The sequence below is a fragment of the Strix uralensis genome, chromosome 2 (genome assembly GCF_047716275.1).
Source record: "Strix uralensis isolate ZFMK-TIS-50842 chromosome 2, bStrUra1, whole genome shotgun sequence".
In the NCBI taxonomy this organism is placed as follows: Eukaryota; Metazoa; Chordata; class Aves; order Strigiformes; family Strigidae; genus Strix; species Strix uralensis.
Window position 1 is genome coordinate 114,220,142 of NC_133973.1, and position 14,144 is coordinate 114,234,285.

At 44.8% G+C, this 14,144-nt stretch overlaps 1 protein-coding gene across 7 annotated transcripts in view; it reads right to left on the reverse strand.

Moving 5' to 3' along the window:
* The window catches only part of MTUS2 (microtubule associated scaffold protein 2), a 324,610-nt gene that overhangs the window by 31,227 nt on the left and 279,239 nt on the right, over positions 1 to 14,144 (reverse strand). For 4 of the 7 annotated variants that reach the window (XM_074859877.1, XM_074859879.1, XM_074859876.1 and 1 more), the window contains one exon: positions 1,408 to 1,474. In XM_074859877.1, the coding sequence (XP_074715978.1) occupies positions 1,408 to 1,474 (67 nt within the window). Of the gene's footprint in view, positions 1 to 1,407; positions 1,475 to 8,168; positions 8,235 to 8,751; positions 8,971 to 9,258; positions 9,288 to 14,144 lie in introns of those variants that run through there. The other 3 variants (XM_074859883.1, XM_074859880.1, XM_074859882.1) reach the window with 3 other exon arrangements.

The following is a 14,144-nucleotide window of genomic DNA, read 5'->3' on the forward strand; positions in this document are numbered from 1 at the left end:
ACGAACATGGTGTAAATGGAAGCAGAGCTCTTTATCTCCAGCACTGTACCTCTCTTTCCTTCCCATGTCACTGCCACTTGCTAAAGCACTCATGAAAATGAGCAAACCCAACCCACTGGAAAGAGGTAGGACTTTAAAATGAGAAGTGGGTGGGTATCCAATGGAGAGCTTCAGATGTGTCCTGCCTAAAGAATGCACCAGTGTCAACAGCTCCTCTGTGAGAGCTGTGGAGGTGCCAAGGATGGATGAAGGCAGGCGTCAGGAATAACTGGAAATGCTGTTTTGCTACTGCTGCAGTAGCCTTTGGCCATGGGGACAATAAAGCTCTCTGTGAAACGATGATCAGCCAACAAATTTCAGAGGAGCATAGCAGTGAGTACAAGCTGTTGGGCATCAGAAAAGGGCTGTGCTTGGTTTTTCTGCAGGGGGTTGTCATAGGCAAGGTGAAGACGAAGCACAGGGGGGACCTGCAGTTCTGCCCACCTCACAGGGGTTTGGCCTGAGCACCCTTTGCAAACTAAGTCATTCTCCTGCCACATTGCACAATCTGTGCTTAATGTATGACCCAGCAACTGGGCCCCCACATGCAGGGAAAACTGAGAGGTCCCCCCTGTTCACAGATCCAGTCATCAGTGGTTCCAGCACCTTTTGATACTCAGGGTGTCCCCTGCTCCAATGGTCCTGCCTCCAGGTGTCCTTCCTCCTCTCCATTTGCCCTGGGGTAGATGAACCCAATGTCACACCCGTTCTGGGGAGATTTAAGCCCAAAAGAACTCAGCCTGTTGGCTGAAGCCAGCACAATAGCCCATCTTCTCTCTCAAGAGTTGCAATGTCTTTACACCCTCCCTGTCTCTCCTGTCTAGAGCAGAAACCAACCAGGAAAAGCGGTGCATGCAGATACACAGAGAATACACAGACCAACTGGACGTGTTGCTTTTGTTGTCTTTCAACCGGGAAGAGACTTTAGAGATATTAATAAGGAAGTTCTGAGCTTGGGTGTCCTTCAATTTGTAGCTGAACTGCAAAACATGCAAACATACATAAGTAAGGGATGCATTCCCAGTCACTGTGCACCACAACGGTCCCAGGTTCCCAGTTCTCATTATGCTATGCTTTCTTCCTGTAATTGGTGGTACATACTTTGAGAATGGAAGCTATGGATTTATGAAGAACAATTTGTCTAGTAAAGATGATGCACAACTAGCTCCAGTGTGTGTGGTGATGGACCCATCTCCACAAAGAGGTAAAATCATGGTTGCCTGCAAAGCCACAAAACCCCTTGCCACTGGGCTGCAGAAGATGTTTCATCACATGTATGCAGGTTCCCCAGGATCAGGTCACAGGGAATAACTGCTTTTGTGTAAAGTGAGAAAATCACTTTGTTGTTACTTTGCTTGTACTACTTACCAACTTCATCTCTGATATTTGCAAGCTCGACTCCTAACTCCTTTATTTTCACAAGGGCATTTTCATTCTGTTTAAGGAAAAAGAGAGAAAAACATGTATAGTCCCCAAGTTTATCCCAGATAAGCACTTTCACAAGTTCATTTAGTGAAGCAGATCAGATTGATTCCTCAGATCTCTTTTTTTTTTTTTTTTTTAAGGGTGGGAGCATGGATTATAATGAACTCATTCAGTTTTTACATCAAGTTTAGGAGCCACAACTCACTCGCTACAGATACCTCACATCTCTACGAATACACGTACACACACTCATGTGCACAGGACAGCACAGAATACTCTACTTACTTCTATGAGTCTAAAAAGACATTTGTATTTTTCTATCATTTTATGTTCAATCTGTGTACCATTTACAGCTGGACTGCATGTACAAGATGATTTTATTCATTCTGTTAAAACACTCTTATCTATTTATGCCTGCATTTAACCACTTTTAAACATAGTGATATGCTCACACAGTCAAATTTGCAGAGCAGATTACTGTACTTACACCATTCTAGGTACGGTGGGCAAACGCATACAGATACCACTAATGGCCTGATGTTCAGGCCTATTTCCACATTTATTTCTGGTATTTTATTGTCTGTAAAGAACAAGAGCTCCTTTCATTCACCCGTCTCAAAAGAAACAGAAAGACATGCTGGAGGGAAGGGATGTCATTCAGAGAGACCTTGACAGGCTTGAGAGGTGGGCCTGTGCGAACTTCATGAAGTTCAACAAGGCCAAGTGCAAGGTCCTGCACATGGGTTGAGGCAATCCCAAGCACAAATGCAGGCTGGGTGATGAGCGGATTGAGAGCAGCCCTGCAGAGAAGGATTTGGGGGCATCAGTGGATTGAAAACTGAATACGAACCAGCAATGTGCACTCACAGCCCAGGAAGCCAACCACACCCTGGGCTGCACCAAGAGGAGTGTGGTTAGCAGCTCAAGGGAGGTGATTCTCCCCCTCTACTCTGCTCTTGTGAGATCCCACCTGCAGTACTGTGTCCAGCTCTGGGACCCCCAGCATAAGAAGGACATGGAACTGTTGGAGCGGGTCCAGAGGAGGGTCCAGAGGAGGGCCCTGAAGATGATCAGGGGGCTGGAGCACCTCCCCTGTGAGGACAGGCTGAGAGAGTTGGGGTTGTTCAGCCTGGAGAAAAGAAGGTTCCGGTGAGACCTTATAGCAGCCTTCCAGTACTTAAAGGGGGCCTACAGGAAAGATGGGGAGGGACTCTTTATAGGGACTGTAGTGATAGGAAAAGGGGTAACAGTTTTAAACTGAAAAAGGGTCAATTTAGATTAGATATTAAGAAGAAATTCTTCACTGTGAGGGTGGTGAGGCACTGGAACAGGTTGCCCAGAGAAGTTGTGGATGCCTCCTCCTTGGAAGTGTTCAAGGCCAGGTTGGACGGGGCTTTGAGCAACCTGGTCTAGTGGAAGGTGTCCCTGCCCATGGCAGGGGGGTTGGAACTAGATGATCTTGAAAGTCCCTTCCAACCCAAACCATTCTATGATTCTGTGATTCTGTGAAGTCTGAATACTTACGGAATTAAAAAAGATGAGCTGGCCAAAGGAAAATTAAAACATATTTAGAATAACAATGCTAAAGTGCTATTACTAAAATGCAAGGAGTTTGACAGCAAATGTCTCATGAGTGCTGTGCACAGTGACAAAGAAAAGCCTCAGAAAAATGTCTTGGAGTTTGGTTTAGTACAATAAATCCCAGCATAATGGTTTAAACATAAGGGCACTTTAAATTGAAATGTATCCTGAATCACATTAGGAAGAAGACAAAGCAACGTATCCTGCTGGGAAGATCACTAATGATTACAAAAACTAGATCAGGCTACTATAAATATGTCCCAGGTTAGAAAAGGCCCAGAATCTGTAAAGGACACTACAGAAAAATGATATTCAAGAGAAAAGGCAGTGTAGTAGCAAATGGAATTAAAAGGAGTCCTAGAAAGTAAATCTTTCAGTAATAAGCAAGCAAGGCTAATAAAAATCTAGGTCACAGAAAAGACTAGTCCAGCATCAGGATACACAGCAGAGAGGATAGCAAATTAGTTTTGTCTTACTAAAATGAAAGTGGAAAAAAAAATATTTCATAGCTTGATGTTTCTGTTTATTTTTCCTGCATCTAATTCTTAACACTGTTAAGAGAAATAACACAACATCTTTATTTTTGGTAATACCAGGAAATTGGAATCTGGAATTTAAATTAATACTTTACACATTGCCCTTTTGGGATGATTTCTACTGGATCCAAGGGACACAGTTTCCCGCAAGTTTTGCTGTAAACAGAATGATTAACTGAGCTGATCTGAGAGCCTTGGGTGCCTGAGGAGACCCAGGTGATGTGGGCATCTTTCTTACTCAGTTATGGGAAGAAGCCAGGCACGCAAAGCAAACAGCCAGCTCCATACACTGCTGAGTAATGCACAGGGGGTTGTGTGCCAGCACTGCAGAGTCCCCAGTCCTGACTGACTGCATTAGGCTCAGAATAAAATGAAGTGGGTTGTTTTGTTTTGTGGTTTTTTTTTTTTTTTAATTAGTAAAAAACCTAGCAAAAAATAAAAAGGCCTGGATAAATATAGCCTGGTATGTTAAAAAAAACATAGCCCTTCACACAGATTCTCAAACCAGCAGTCTTACAGAGATAAGGTTTCCTCTTTTGGAGAATATCACTGCATCTGCCCATACCGTCTGTTTAACTCACTGGAGTCATTTTAAGAAGTGTTCTTGACAGATTGCCAGGACTGGTGCCCTTGAAGGCATGTGCACAGGGATATACTGGATACAGGACTTGCAGATGGGAAGCACCCACTCAAATTACCAGCTCCCACTATCTGAAACAAAAGCCATTTAAAGCAAGGGAGCTCTGTACAAATCATTGCCAGCACCTACAGATAAGCAGAACTCAGTGGGATTGTTACTATTCTACTCACATGAAGAAAATGAAAAGCAAGTAAAAAAATGACATCCTAGGAAAAAAAAAAAAGTTGTTAAAATTTTGATCACCCATAAGAAATATTACAGACTCCTTTTTTTTATGTTATGTTTTATCTTAGATAAGGTTTGTCCTACCCTTGAGGACACTTGGTGGTGAGACCTTCTCCAAAAGAGTGGAGAATTGACAAGGTGCCAGCTTACAAATGCTATCCCATAACTCAAGCTTCAGCACGGACACTACCCCACCAGGACAGCAGGCCTCCCAGCTACCTCCCACCATGCTGGGGCCATGGTTTCCAGAGCAGCCTCTGGAGCTATCATCTCGAGCAGCTGATGCTGGCACAGCTCAGGTGCCTTTGCTGTCATTACAGCTCAGGTGCCTTTGCTGTCATTTGCCTGCTCTGTCAATACTTCTTGCATTGTTGGAATGGGCAGCCCAGGGAGGTGGTGGAGTCCCCATCCCTGGAGGCGTTCAAGAGGCGGGTTGACATAGCACTTAGGGATATGGTGTAGTTGGGAACTGTCAGTGTTAGGTTAATGGTTGGACTAGATGATCTTCAAGGTCCCTTCCAACCTAGATGATTCTGTGATTCTGATTCTGTATTTTATTTCGGTTAGAGCTTTCTGACTGCACTTTGGGACCTCATATTTATGTTACCTGGGAAGTCAGATGTGCAAGGGTTGCCCTCAGTGACAAGGTCTCTAGTAGTCCCTCTTTCTCAGAGGGTTCATTTAGAGAGCAACATCACATGAGTCCTTATCCTCCTCTTCTGCAAGAAGGGCAAGGTGTAGTTTTGGCTAATCATCTTATCAGCCTCATGGTCTCCTGGATGTGAACTTCAAATCCCTGACATTTTCTGTTACTGTAATCTGTTTTGCCAGTGTAACATGCTAGGCTTGGACTGCACATGTATCCGCGACCAGTGTAAATGAAAAAGTCCCTCCTTGTTATCATCAATGTGGCTCTGCAGATAATCAGCACTTCGGTGTCAGTGCAGTCACAGAACTGGGAATGCCAGCACTTAGGAAACCAAAAGTTACAGTAGAGAAAAACTAGATCTGATGTGAGAATGCAAACCTGTCGGGTCCAATGCTGAGATTCATACAGGTCTAATGTCAAAACATCAAAGCAATTAGAAAATTCACAAGCATGCGAGGAAAAATCTGCCAAAACAAATGTGTAAGAAACCAAATTAATGGGATATCCCATTGAATTAATCATTCTTCATTAATATTTATCCCAACAAAGTATTTGAAAGAGAAGACAGGGTAAGCAGGAACCTTTGCTGCCCTCCCGAGAGTTTTGTATCTAACAGGCTCAGCTCATCAAGGGATCTTTGTAGGTGTCCTTTACTAGGCCACCGGTTAGAGTCAAGCCATTGAGGGTGAGTGGCCAAGGGCCAAATCCAACCTAGGTTTAAAAAAGGCTCAGCCACCATACTAGTGATACAGCTGTTTGCAGTGGGTGAAAATGTCAGAGATGCTGTAAGGAAATTGTGCAAATATTCAGCATTTCATTGTGGCAGTTAAATGGCAAGGGAGAAAAAAATTGCTTCAATGTGATTTGGGATTATTTTTTTCTGGCCAAAATGTGAAGCCAAAACAGTGGGTTTTGTATAAATTGAAATGTGCATTTAGTTTTCAGGTACTTTTAATGAATGATGGATTTCATTATTGCTTGGAAAACCTATGAGAAAGGTCTTCCGTTGGCCACATCCCAAGAAATGACTCTGATACTGAAGTAATTTTCATAAAATGAAACTACACTCATGATGGAGATGAAGGAAACTTTCTTCCTCATACCTGTACTCTACAACACAACGGTTAAGTCTCGTGTCTGGAATATGTCCCATCTCCTCAGACAGAAAGAAAATTAGAATAGAACAGGTAGAAGGATATGTTTGCTCTTGGTTTAAACTACTGCTGTGTTGATTGGAAGACACAGTAGCAAATTTTTCTTATTATCAGCTTTATAACATACAGACCTCCCAATATTTCTCCTGTGAAAGGCTCAATGTTGAACTGCATTTCAGAAACTGATAATTTTCAGTCACTGAAAATGGCACCTATGTATTCTCCATTCAACTCAAAACTCCCTGAGGATAGACTGAGGTATGACTTATATTGGTGCAACATCCAGGCAGCTCCATAAAAACTGGCAGGTAGTCAAGCAGGTAGGCAGAGAGGTAGGAAGGAAGGAGGGATTCATCCAGTTGAATATCAGTTGCCAAAGCTTAGCAGTGTAGTTCAGAAAAAATCTGCAAGATTTAGGTATGACTCTGTGTGAGGTCCTGGAAAAGTAACTTGATAAAGGATGCCTGAGAATGGGCAAGATGCTGGCGTTGTCCAAACAGATAAAGAAAGGAAGTAGAGATGAAGGCTTGGGGGGAAAGGCTGGACAGGGCTCTGAGCAACCTGATCTGGTTGAAGATGGTGGCCTTCTTTGCAGGGAGGTTGGACTACATGACCTTTAAGGGTCCCTTCCAATCCAAACTAATTATGAGTCTCTGAAAGGCTCTGCTTTAGTTGCATGGAGCTTCAGTGGACAGATAGACATCATTGAGGAGACATTGTCAGGGAAACAGGTCAAGATTTTACTTTGGACCAGGAATAACTGTGGAATGGGGAGGCAGCACTGAGGTTTGCCTTAGAGTATCTCTCTTCTGAGATCTGCAAACTACCTGAGAGATACTAATTCATTAGAAATGCTGATTAATTAAATCTCCAGGTACTTTTTAACAATAGCTAAGTAATAGTAGATCTACGGCACAAATGGGTCGGATCAGGCAAGGAACATCAGAAAATTGCCCATATCAACATAGGAAGTCAACTGCAGCTAGGAACTAAACATGGGAGACAGGAGTTACCTCCCCAAATCGACATGTCTCTCCTCCCTGCCAACTTACATGCTTGCTTATATTCTGAACTCAAAATATATGTACGGTATCTCCACAAACACTTCCCAGTTCTCTATGATACCTCCTAAAAGTATGCACTGCACACAGATGCTCTGTGGCACTTAAAACTGTTAATTAAAACTGTTCCTTCAGAATAGCTTTTCTGTATCTAATGCTTTCAAAATATTTAAGAAAAAAAAAAAAAAAAGAAGACTGACCTGCAAATGGTGCTTAGTCACTGTTGTGCTTTATATGGAGTTCCCTGGGGCAAGGACTTATCATTGGAAAAAGAAGCATACACATTGAGAATTCTGTTGTACCAATAAATATTTCAGACGATACTTGTAGAAGCAATAACTGAATCTCACTGCAGCTGATGTTCAAAATGTTCTACAGTCTTCCTTCAAAAAAGAGGTGTTTTAACACTGCTGTTTCAATCATGCTGGTTATCAGGTAATCCTGTTTTATAATACTCTTTAGGTTAAAGTTTATAAGCACCTAGGTATCCCCCAGTGACTATACTTTAAGAAGTTTTATATGAAGCCATACATTTTTTCTTAACCTGGTTAGTTATCTCAAGCTACATTTGAACATATTATTAGGTAAATGGGAGACACTATCAACTTTTCGTTAGACAGAGTATATGAATATTTTAAAAAGCCAAACTCTAACAAAGTACACTACACAAGCATGTGTTTCTGCCAAGATATTTTCTATTAAGCAAATTAGATACATGTGTTCATTCTCTCCCTCTTCTGTACATACTTAAATCCAGGCAAATTTCCAGAAGAATAGCATGAAAAGCTATGTGTTAGAAATGTCCCACAACTTCTCTCGCACATGCTATTGTCCTGCTACCTGTAGCTATGTACTTACCTCTGCACTGATGTTTGTTACACGATGCATTTTGGTGCCTGAGAATTTGCTTGATTTAGATTCACCCTGACATAAGAAAACATGTAGTTTAGCCTTGTTTCACTTCTAGATTGGAGGATCAATCCTCTGTCAGAAAGGAGGGTCATTAGAGAGGTAAAACCTTAGGACAGCTAGAGGTTGAATAATCTCTCTTCAAACTTTAAAACTCTGTGTAAGTTTCCTTTACAACTTGTACTCCACACGGTTATTAGAAATGTATGAAAAGCGCAGCAAGAAATCAAGCCGCCTCTTACTACAGAAGATGCCAGCGGTTCCTCCTTGTTTCAGGAAAATCCAACCCTTACATTTAGACTGCAGGATAGAATTATGTAAGCACTGCAGTGCCTGTGGAAGCGACAGTTAGACTTGTCCCTGGTGAACGAGAGTCCAGCACACTGTAACTAAGACGAGCATCGCTCCCCGCTCTGCCACCCTGGGATGGGCACACGCCACCGACGCCAGCTAGAAGCTAGAAGCACCGGCTCGCTCACGGTAACGGCTACCTTCCTGCCCCTTCCCTAAGGAGAAAAAGAGGCAAAAGTACCGTCTCGTCCTCGCGCCGAGCGCGGGAAAAACACTTGGAGCAGTATTTACCCATCCTGGCAGGACCGCGACCAGCCGGACTCGCACTGCCACCAGCCTCGCCCGGAGACAGAGGGTGAGCCCCGGGCGACGCCTCTGTCAAAAAGGGATGTCGGGTCCTGTCCTGGCTTCGGCTGCGATAGAGTTAATTTTGTTGAGCTGGGAGGGGGCACAGCCGGAGCGCCCGACCCGGCTTTCGGCTGGGAGAGAGTTAACGGTGCTGGGGCGGGGCGGAGGCGCGGCCGGAGGCCCGGCCGGGTTGGCCGGGGGGGGGCGGGGTGTGTGTTTCGTGGCATGTGGCGTCTCTGAGCCTATAAAGGAGGCGGGTCCCGGCTCGGTTACGGGTTTGTGGCCGCGGGACCTTCGTGCTGCCGGGGTCGGTGAGCGATCGCATTGTGCATTACCCGTTCGGACTTTGCATTATTGTTACTGTTTTGCTTTATTACGATCACTAAACGGTTTTTCTTACCTCAGCCTACGAGTCTCCTTTTGTCCCTCCAGTGCTCTCACCCATTTCCCGGGCAGGGGAGGGGGGAGGTGAGCGCCCGGCTGCGCGGTGTTTGGCTGCCGGCCGCCTTCAAACCACGACCCGATCCCGCACGCCGGGGCCGGCCAGGGCTGGCTGCGGTCCCCTCGGCTGCCATCCGATGCCTGCCGGCGATGCCCGTGGCGGGAAGGGAGGGCGGCTCGCCGGCGGCGGGGGCAGTCACCGGTTCCCACCCCTCGCCGCGGGGGGCTGCCCGCTCCCGTGCCTGCGCACCGATGCCCTCCGGCTTGCTTAGGCCTCTCCCGAAAAAGGGGCTCCCCAGAGCGGGGCACGACCGGCAGCGCCGTCGCAGGAACGTGTCGGGGCGGGGGACGGCAGGGGGAGGTTTTGAAACTTCGCAGCGGAAGCTCCAAAGGCGCTGAAATCCGGGCTCTGCGCGGGAGGCGGCTCTGGCGGATCGCGGCGTCGTGCGGCATCCGCGGCTGCTGGTCGCGGCGGTCCCCGTCCTCCGCAGCCACCGGGACGGTGCCTTTAACCCGAACGCCCCCCGGCTCGCTGCCGGCGCGGCTGCTCGCCCGCACCGCTCCCGAATCCACAGCAGCGCGGCTGCCGTGCACCTGGGCGGCGGAGATCTGCGCTGGCCATAGCTGCTCCGCGGCCCTGCGCGGCTCTGCGCGGCCCCGCCGGCGCGGCCCCGGGGCGAGCGCAGCGCTGGGCGGCCCCTGGGGTGGCGGGCGGGGACCCGCTCCGAGCCGCCTGCTGTCCCCGAGCGAGGGGTGTCCCCTGGCTCCCGGGTGTCCCCCAGCCGCCCTCGTCCCTCTCATCGCTCATCAAGGACTTTCCTGAAGGCGTTCCTGTAAATCCCGAGGGAGATCGCTACCCTCTGGACCTCGGCGGCTACTTGTGATCGCCAAAGCACAGACCTCTGGGTTGGGGTATTTTTTTGGCCATCTGGGAAGGTACCTACACCATAGCCCCTCAGCCCACCCCTAGCCCTGACCTGCATATACGCACATGCGCGGGGTATTGTCCGGTCCGCACGCGTGTGCCCACTGGGAACCCTGTTCTTGGGTGGACCGGGGCGTGGAGCTGCAGCAGCCTTGCCTCTCCTGGGCTGTTGCCTCTGGCGTGATATATTCCTCGAGCAATTTACATTAAAGATAATGCTGGAAAGAGGCAAAACAGTTCAATGACTTACACCCAAGGCGATATTTGTGCTGCAAATGTCTACACTGTTTAAACCTTTCAGCATTATTTTCCTGAAAGCCAGATCACTACCAAACGAACAGAAGAACTACGTTGCCCTTAATGCTGAACAGCTCTGCCTTCTGGTAGGAAAGATGTAAGGCTCAGACCTGTGCTTCTCTGGATAGGCATTGTTGTTTAATTGTATTTTCTGCTGTGACTGGTGATGCACAAACTGATTTGGAAAATAGTAGGAACCAACAAGAATCTCCAGCAAAACTTTGTGTTAAATCACAGGTAACTTTCCGGTTTGTGCCAGCTTCTTATTCTCTGCTCTTCCTCAGCCCTGCCAAGACTTTAAATAAAGTTTCAGAATATCACAGACAAGTAATTAAAAAAAACCAAACCAAACCAGAAAACAACAAAACACCCAAACCAAATTAAACATCTCAGTAAACATACATGTGTTATACTGTGTATGTTCAAGATCTAACTTTTCTTTGCAGCACATAAAAATTAATTTGGTTGGCTACTGAACAGCTACAGAGTAGAGGTAAAAAGAGACTTCTGTGTATGGTGAAATCATTTCATCCTCACTGTAGGAACTTCTTTTTTGCCACACAACCCGAAGTCCGTGATTTTGATCTTTTACAGTCTAAATCCTGGCTGGAAACATTTTAACTGCCATAGAAAAAAAAAAGAAAAAAATAACAACAACAACAACAATAATAATAATACTACTCCCATTTGTAGTCAGATTACCACAACCATTTCTCTGAGCTGGCTATTAGAACTACAGTATTTAGATCAACATGTCTGACTATCAGGCAAGAAAAATAAAAAGTGGTCATTACTCCTTTTGTTATGTTTTTAAAGTGAAGTATCCATCTTCTTTAGTCACTCCACTAATAATGGTAGATTTGCTGTTTGCATGTGGTGATAAATCTAAGCTAGAGATTAGCTAGCAAGGTCTATGCACCACTTTAGTACCACTTAAGCACTAAACTGGAAGATAAAATATTTAAGTGGAACTTAAATTAAGCAGAAGCCATGTGTTGTCCTTCTGTCAAGGGTGAATTGAGCCCCCAGAAGCTGATTTTACTTGGGACATAGCACTGATAAGGGATAAGGACATCATGGGGGAGCTTCTGGGCTCTTTGGTCAGCTTAGGTTTAGCTCAGTTTAAATTAAACCTCATCTTGCAGGTCAAGGTGTGTATCATTAAGGTGAGAAAAGACCCAAGCTGAGAAAACAAAAGGGAAACGGAAACTATTTTAAAGAGCAGTTCCTCAGTCAAATGCACAAAAAAAAGGATGAAAAAAGGAGAATTCAGGAGGGGTCTCTCTGGTGGTTGGAGGTAGATTACTCTGTGGAGGACTTTAAACACACACTTGAAGGCATCAGTGCCTATGGGATTAAGAATATAGCAATGGAAATGAACATAACTGAGACAGAAGCAAAAAGCTTAGCAAAGCAGGCACCTCATGGGAGAGGACACCACCTACACCCAAATTCTATGAGAACTGGCACTTTAAACAGCAGGTTCAGACCAAGTTTTTAAATTATCAACTCTTTTTTTATTTTAAAAGGCTAGAATCAACTGCCTGATTTCAGTGGCATGTGGCACTTAGATCAAATACTGAAAGGAGTAATAAATTAAAAAAAGAAAAGCGTCAAGGACAACAAAGCACCAAAGGAAGACAGATACATGCCAGTGCAGACTGCTGCCTTTGTACACCAAAAGAGTTGATATTTTTCAGATGAGGGTAATATGTAAGTCTCACCTATTGGGGACCAAGTGACTTCAGATATGGTGCCAATGACGACATTGCCCATTAGGTTGGGAAAGATGGGAAGTTGCTGAAGAAGTGTTAAGCAAGGAGGAGCTGTTTGGGAGAAGATGGCAAGGAGTTGCAGTAAATCATAGAATCATAGAATTGTTTATGTTAGAAAAGACCCTTAAGACCATCGAGTCCAACCATTAACCTAACACTGCTAAGTCCACCACTAAATTGTGTCCCTTCATGCCACATCTACATGTATTTTAAATACCTCCAGGGATGGTGACTCAACCACTTCCCTGGGCAGCCTGGTCCAGTGCTTGGAACTACTAGTATGAGCAGAGATAATTAATAGAGCTGTTCAAAGATCAGTCCTTGGGGAAAATTATGTTCACTTATGACTGGTCAAAAATTAAGGGAGAGCTAATGAAATACTGGGATGTACTGTCCATCAAGGGAAGAGTCAAAACACCATGCTTGTCAAGCTGGATGATATTTAGGGCTATAGTAGTGGTCATGAGAAGAAACATAAAATACTGGGAATTCCAAGGTCACAATAACAGCAAAAAGCATGTTGCTTATTCAATCATAGGATGACTAAGAACTGTATCTATAGTACAGCTCTGAATAAAGAAGATACAACCTTAGGCTGTAGGAAAGAAAGAAGAGGGAAGTTTTAAATGCTTATTGAAAGCCCAAGAGAGATCTCACATGGAATTGCACACAGTTCTGGTCACCCATGTTTTGGGGCTATCAGTTCTGACCTAGGGAATATATAGCCTATACCACTGAAGGGGTGCCATCTAAGTACACATTTGCTTCTGCCTAAGGAAATAAAAGTAAAGCTGAAAAATGACAGCTTTCTATAAATACATGAGGGAGGAGAACACTAGGAGAGGGAGAAGTACTTCAAGGTCAAAAAATGTATTTGCATAAGAATGAAAGTATGTGAACTTGGACATAGCGCTTAGAGATACGGTGTAGTTGGGAACTGTCAGTGCTAGGTTAATGGTTGGACTAGATGATCTCCAAGGTCCTTTCCAACCTAGATGATTCTGTGATTCTGTGATACCTAAGTCAGTCATGAAAGGTTCTGAAACAATCCTCTGGTAGGAACAGAGGAAAAGATAAAGACTTTTAAGCTGAAATTTGATCATTTTAGGGAAGACTTTATAGGATTTGGTTGTTGGCAACAGGAAGGGACTGAATTTGATGACCCAGGATGAACTTTGCTAGCCTTACGTTTCCATCCATGCAATACTGCTTGTCTGTGCATTGTCACCAATGTATTGTTACACATCTTGATCATAGTCCACACCCAAAATGTGAGTGTGCCTCTGCCAAACTGCTTTGCATGGAGCTCCGTCCCAGCAGATCTGATTCACACTGCCCTTCAAGGCAGAAAGCAGAGGTATGTTGATAAGACAGAGACCAGCAGGGCCTGGGAAAACCTGTGCTGTTAATTAAAAACCAGCTTACATATAAGTTGTAACTTTGTTTCCTTATTGGAAACAGAAAATACAGGTAAATCCCACAAAGAGAGGTGTTCCTTGTTATGTATAGCATTAGCAACAGGGATAAGAAGAACAAAGGCTATTAAAATTAGATTTTAGAAAATCAAAATAGTAGCACACAACAAGCGACTTAACAGGGTATGTTTTACAAGGTACTGAGTCCTCCAACAGTTATTGACTTCAGTGGAAACACAGTGTAGTTAGCACCTCACAGGGTAAATCTGGGTAATTAAAGCTCAAGGAGGGCATCTATATTTTCTTAAATGTCCCAGGGGAGTTGCTTAGTCTATAAACAACCTATTCTAAAGGTAAAGAGGCACCATGGGCAGTAGTTTTTTTTCCTACAGTGACAGAATCAATGCTTTCCTCTATGATGGGCATAATACAA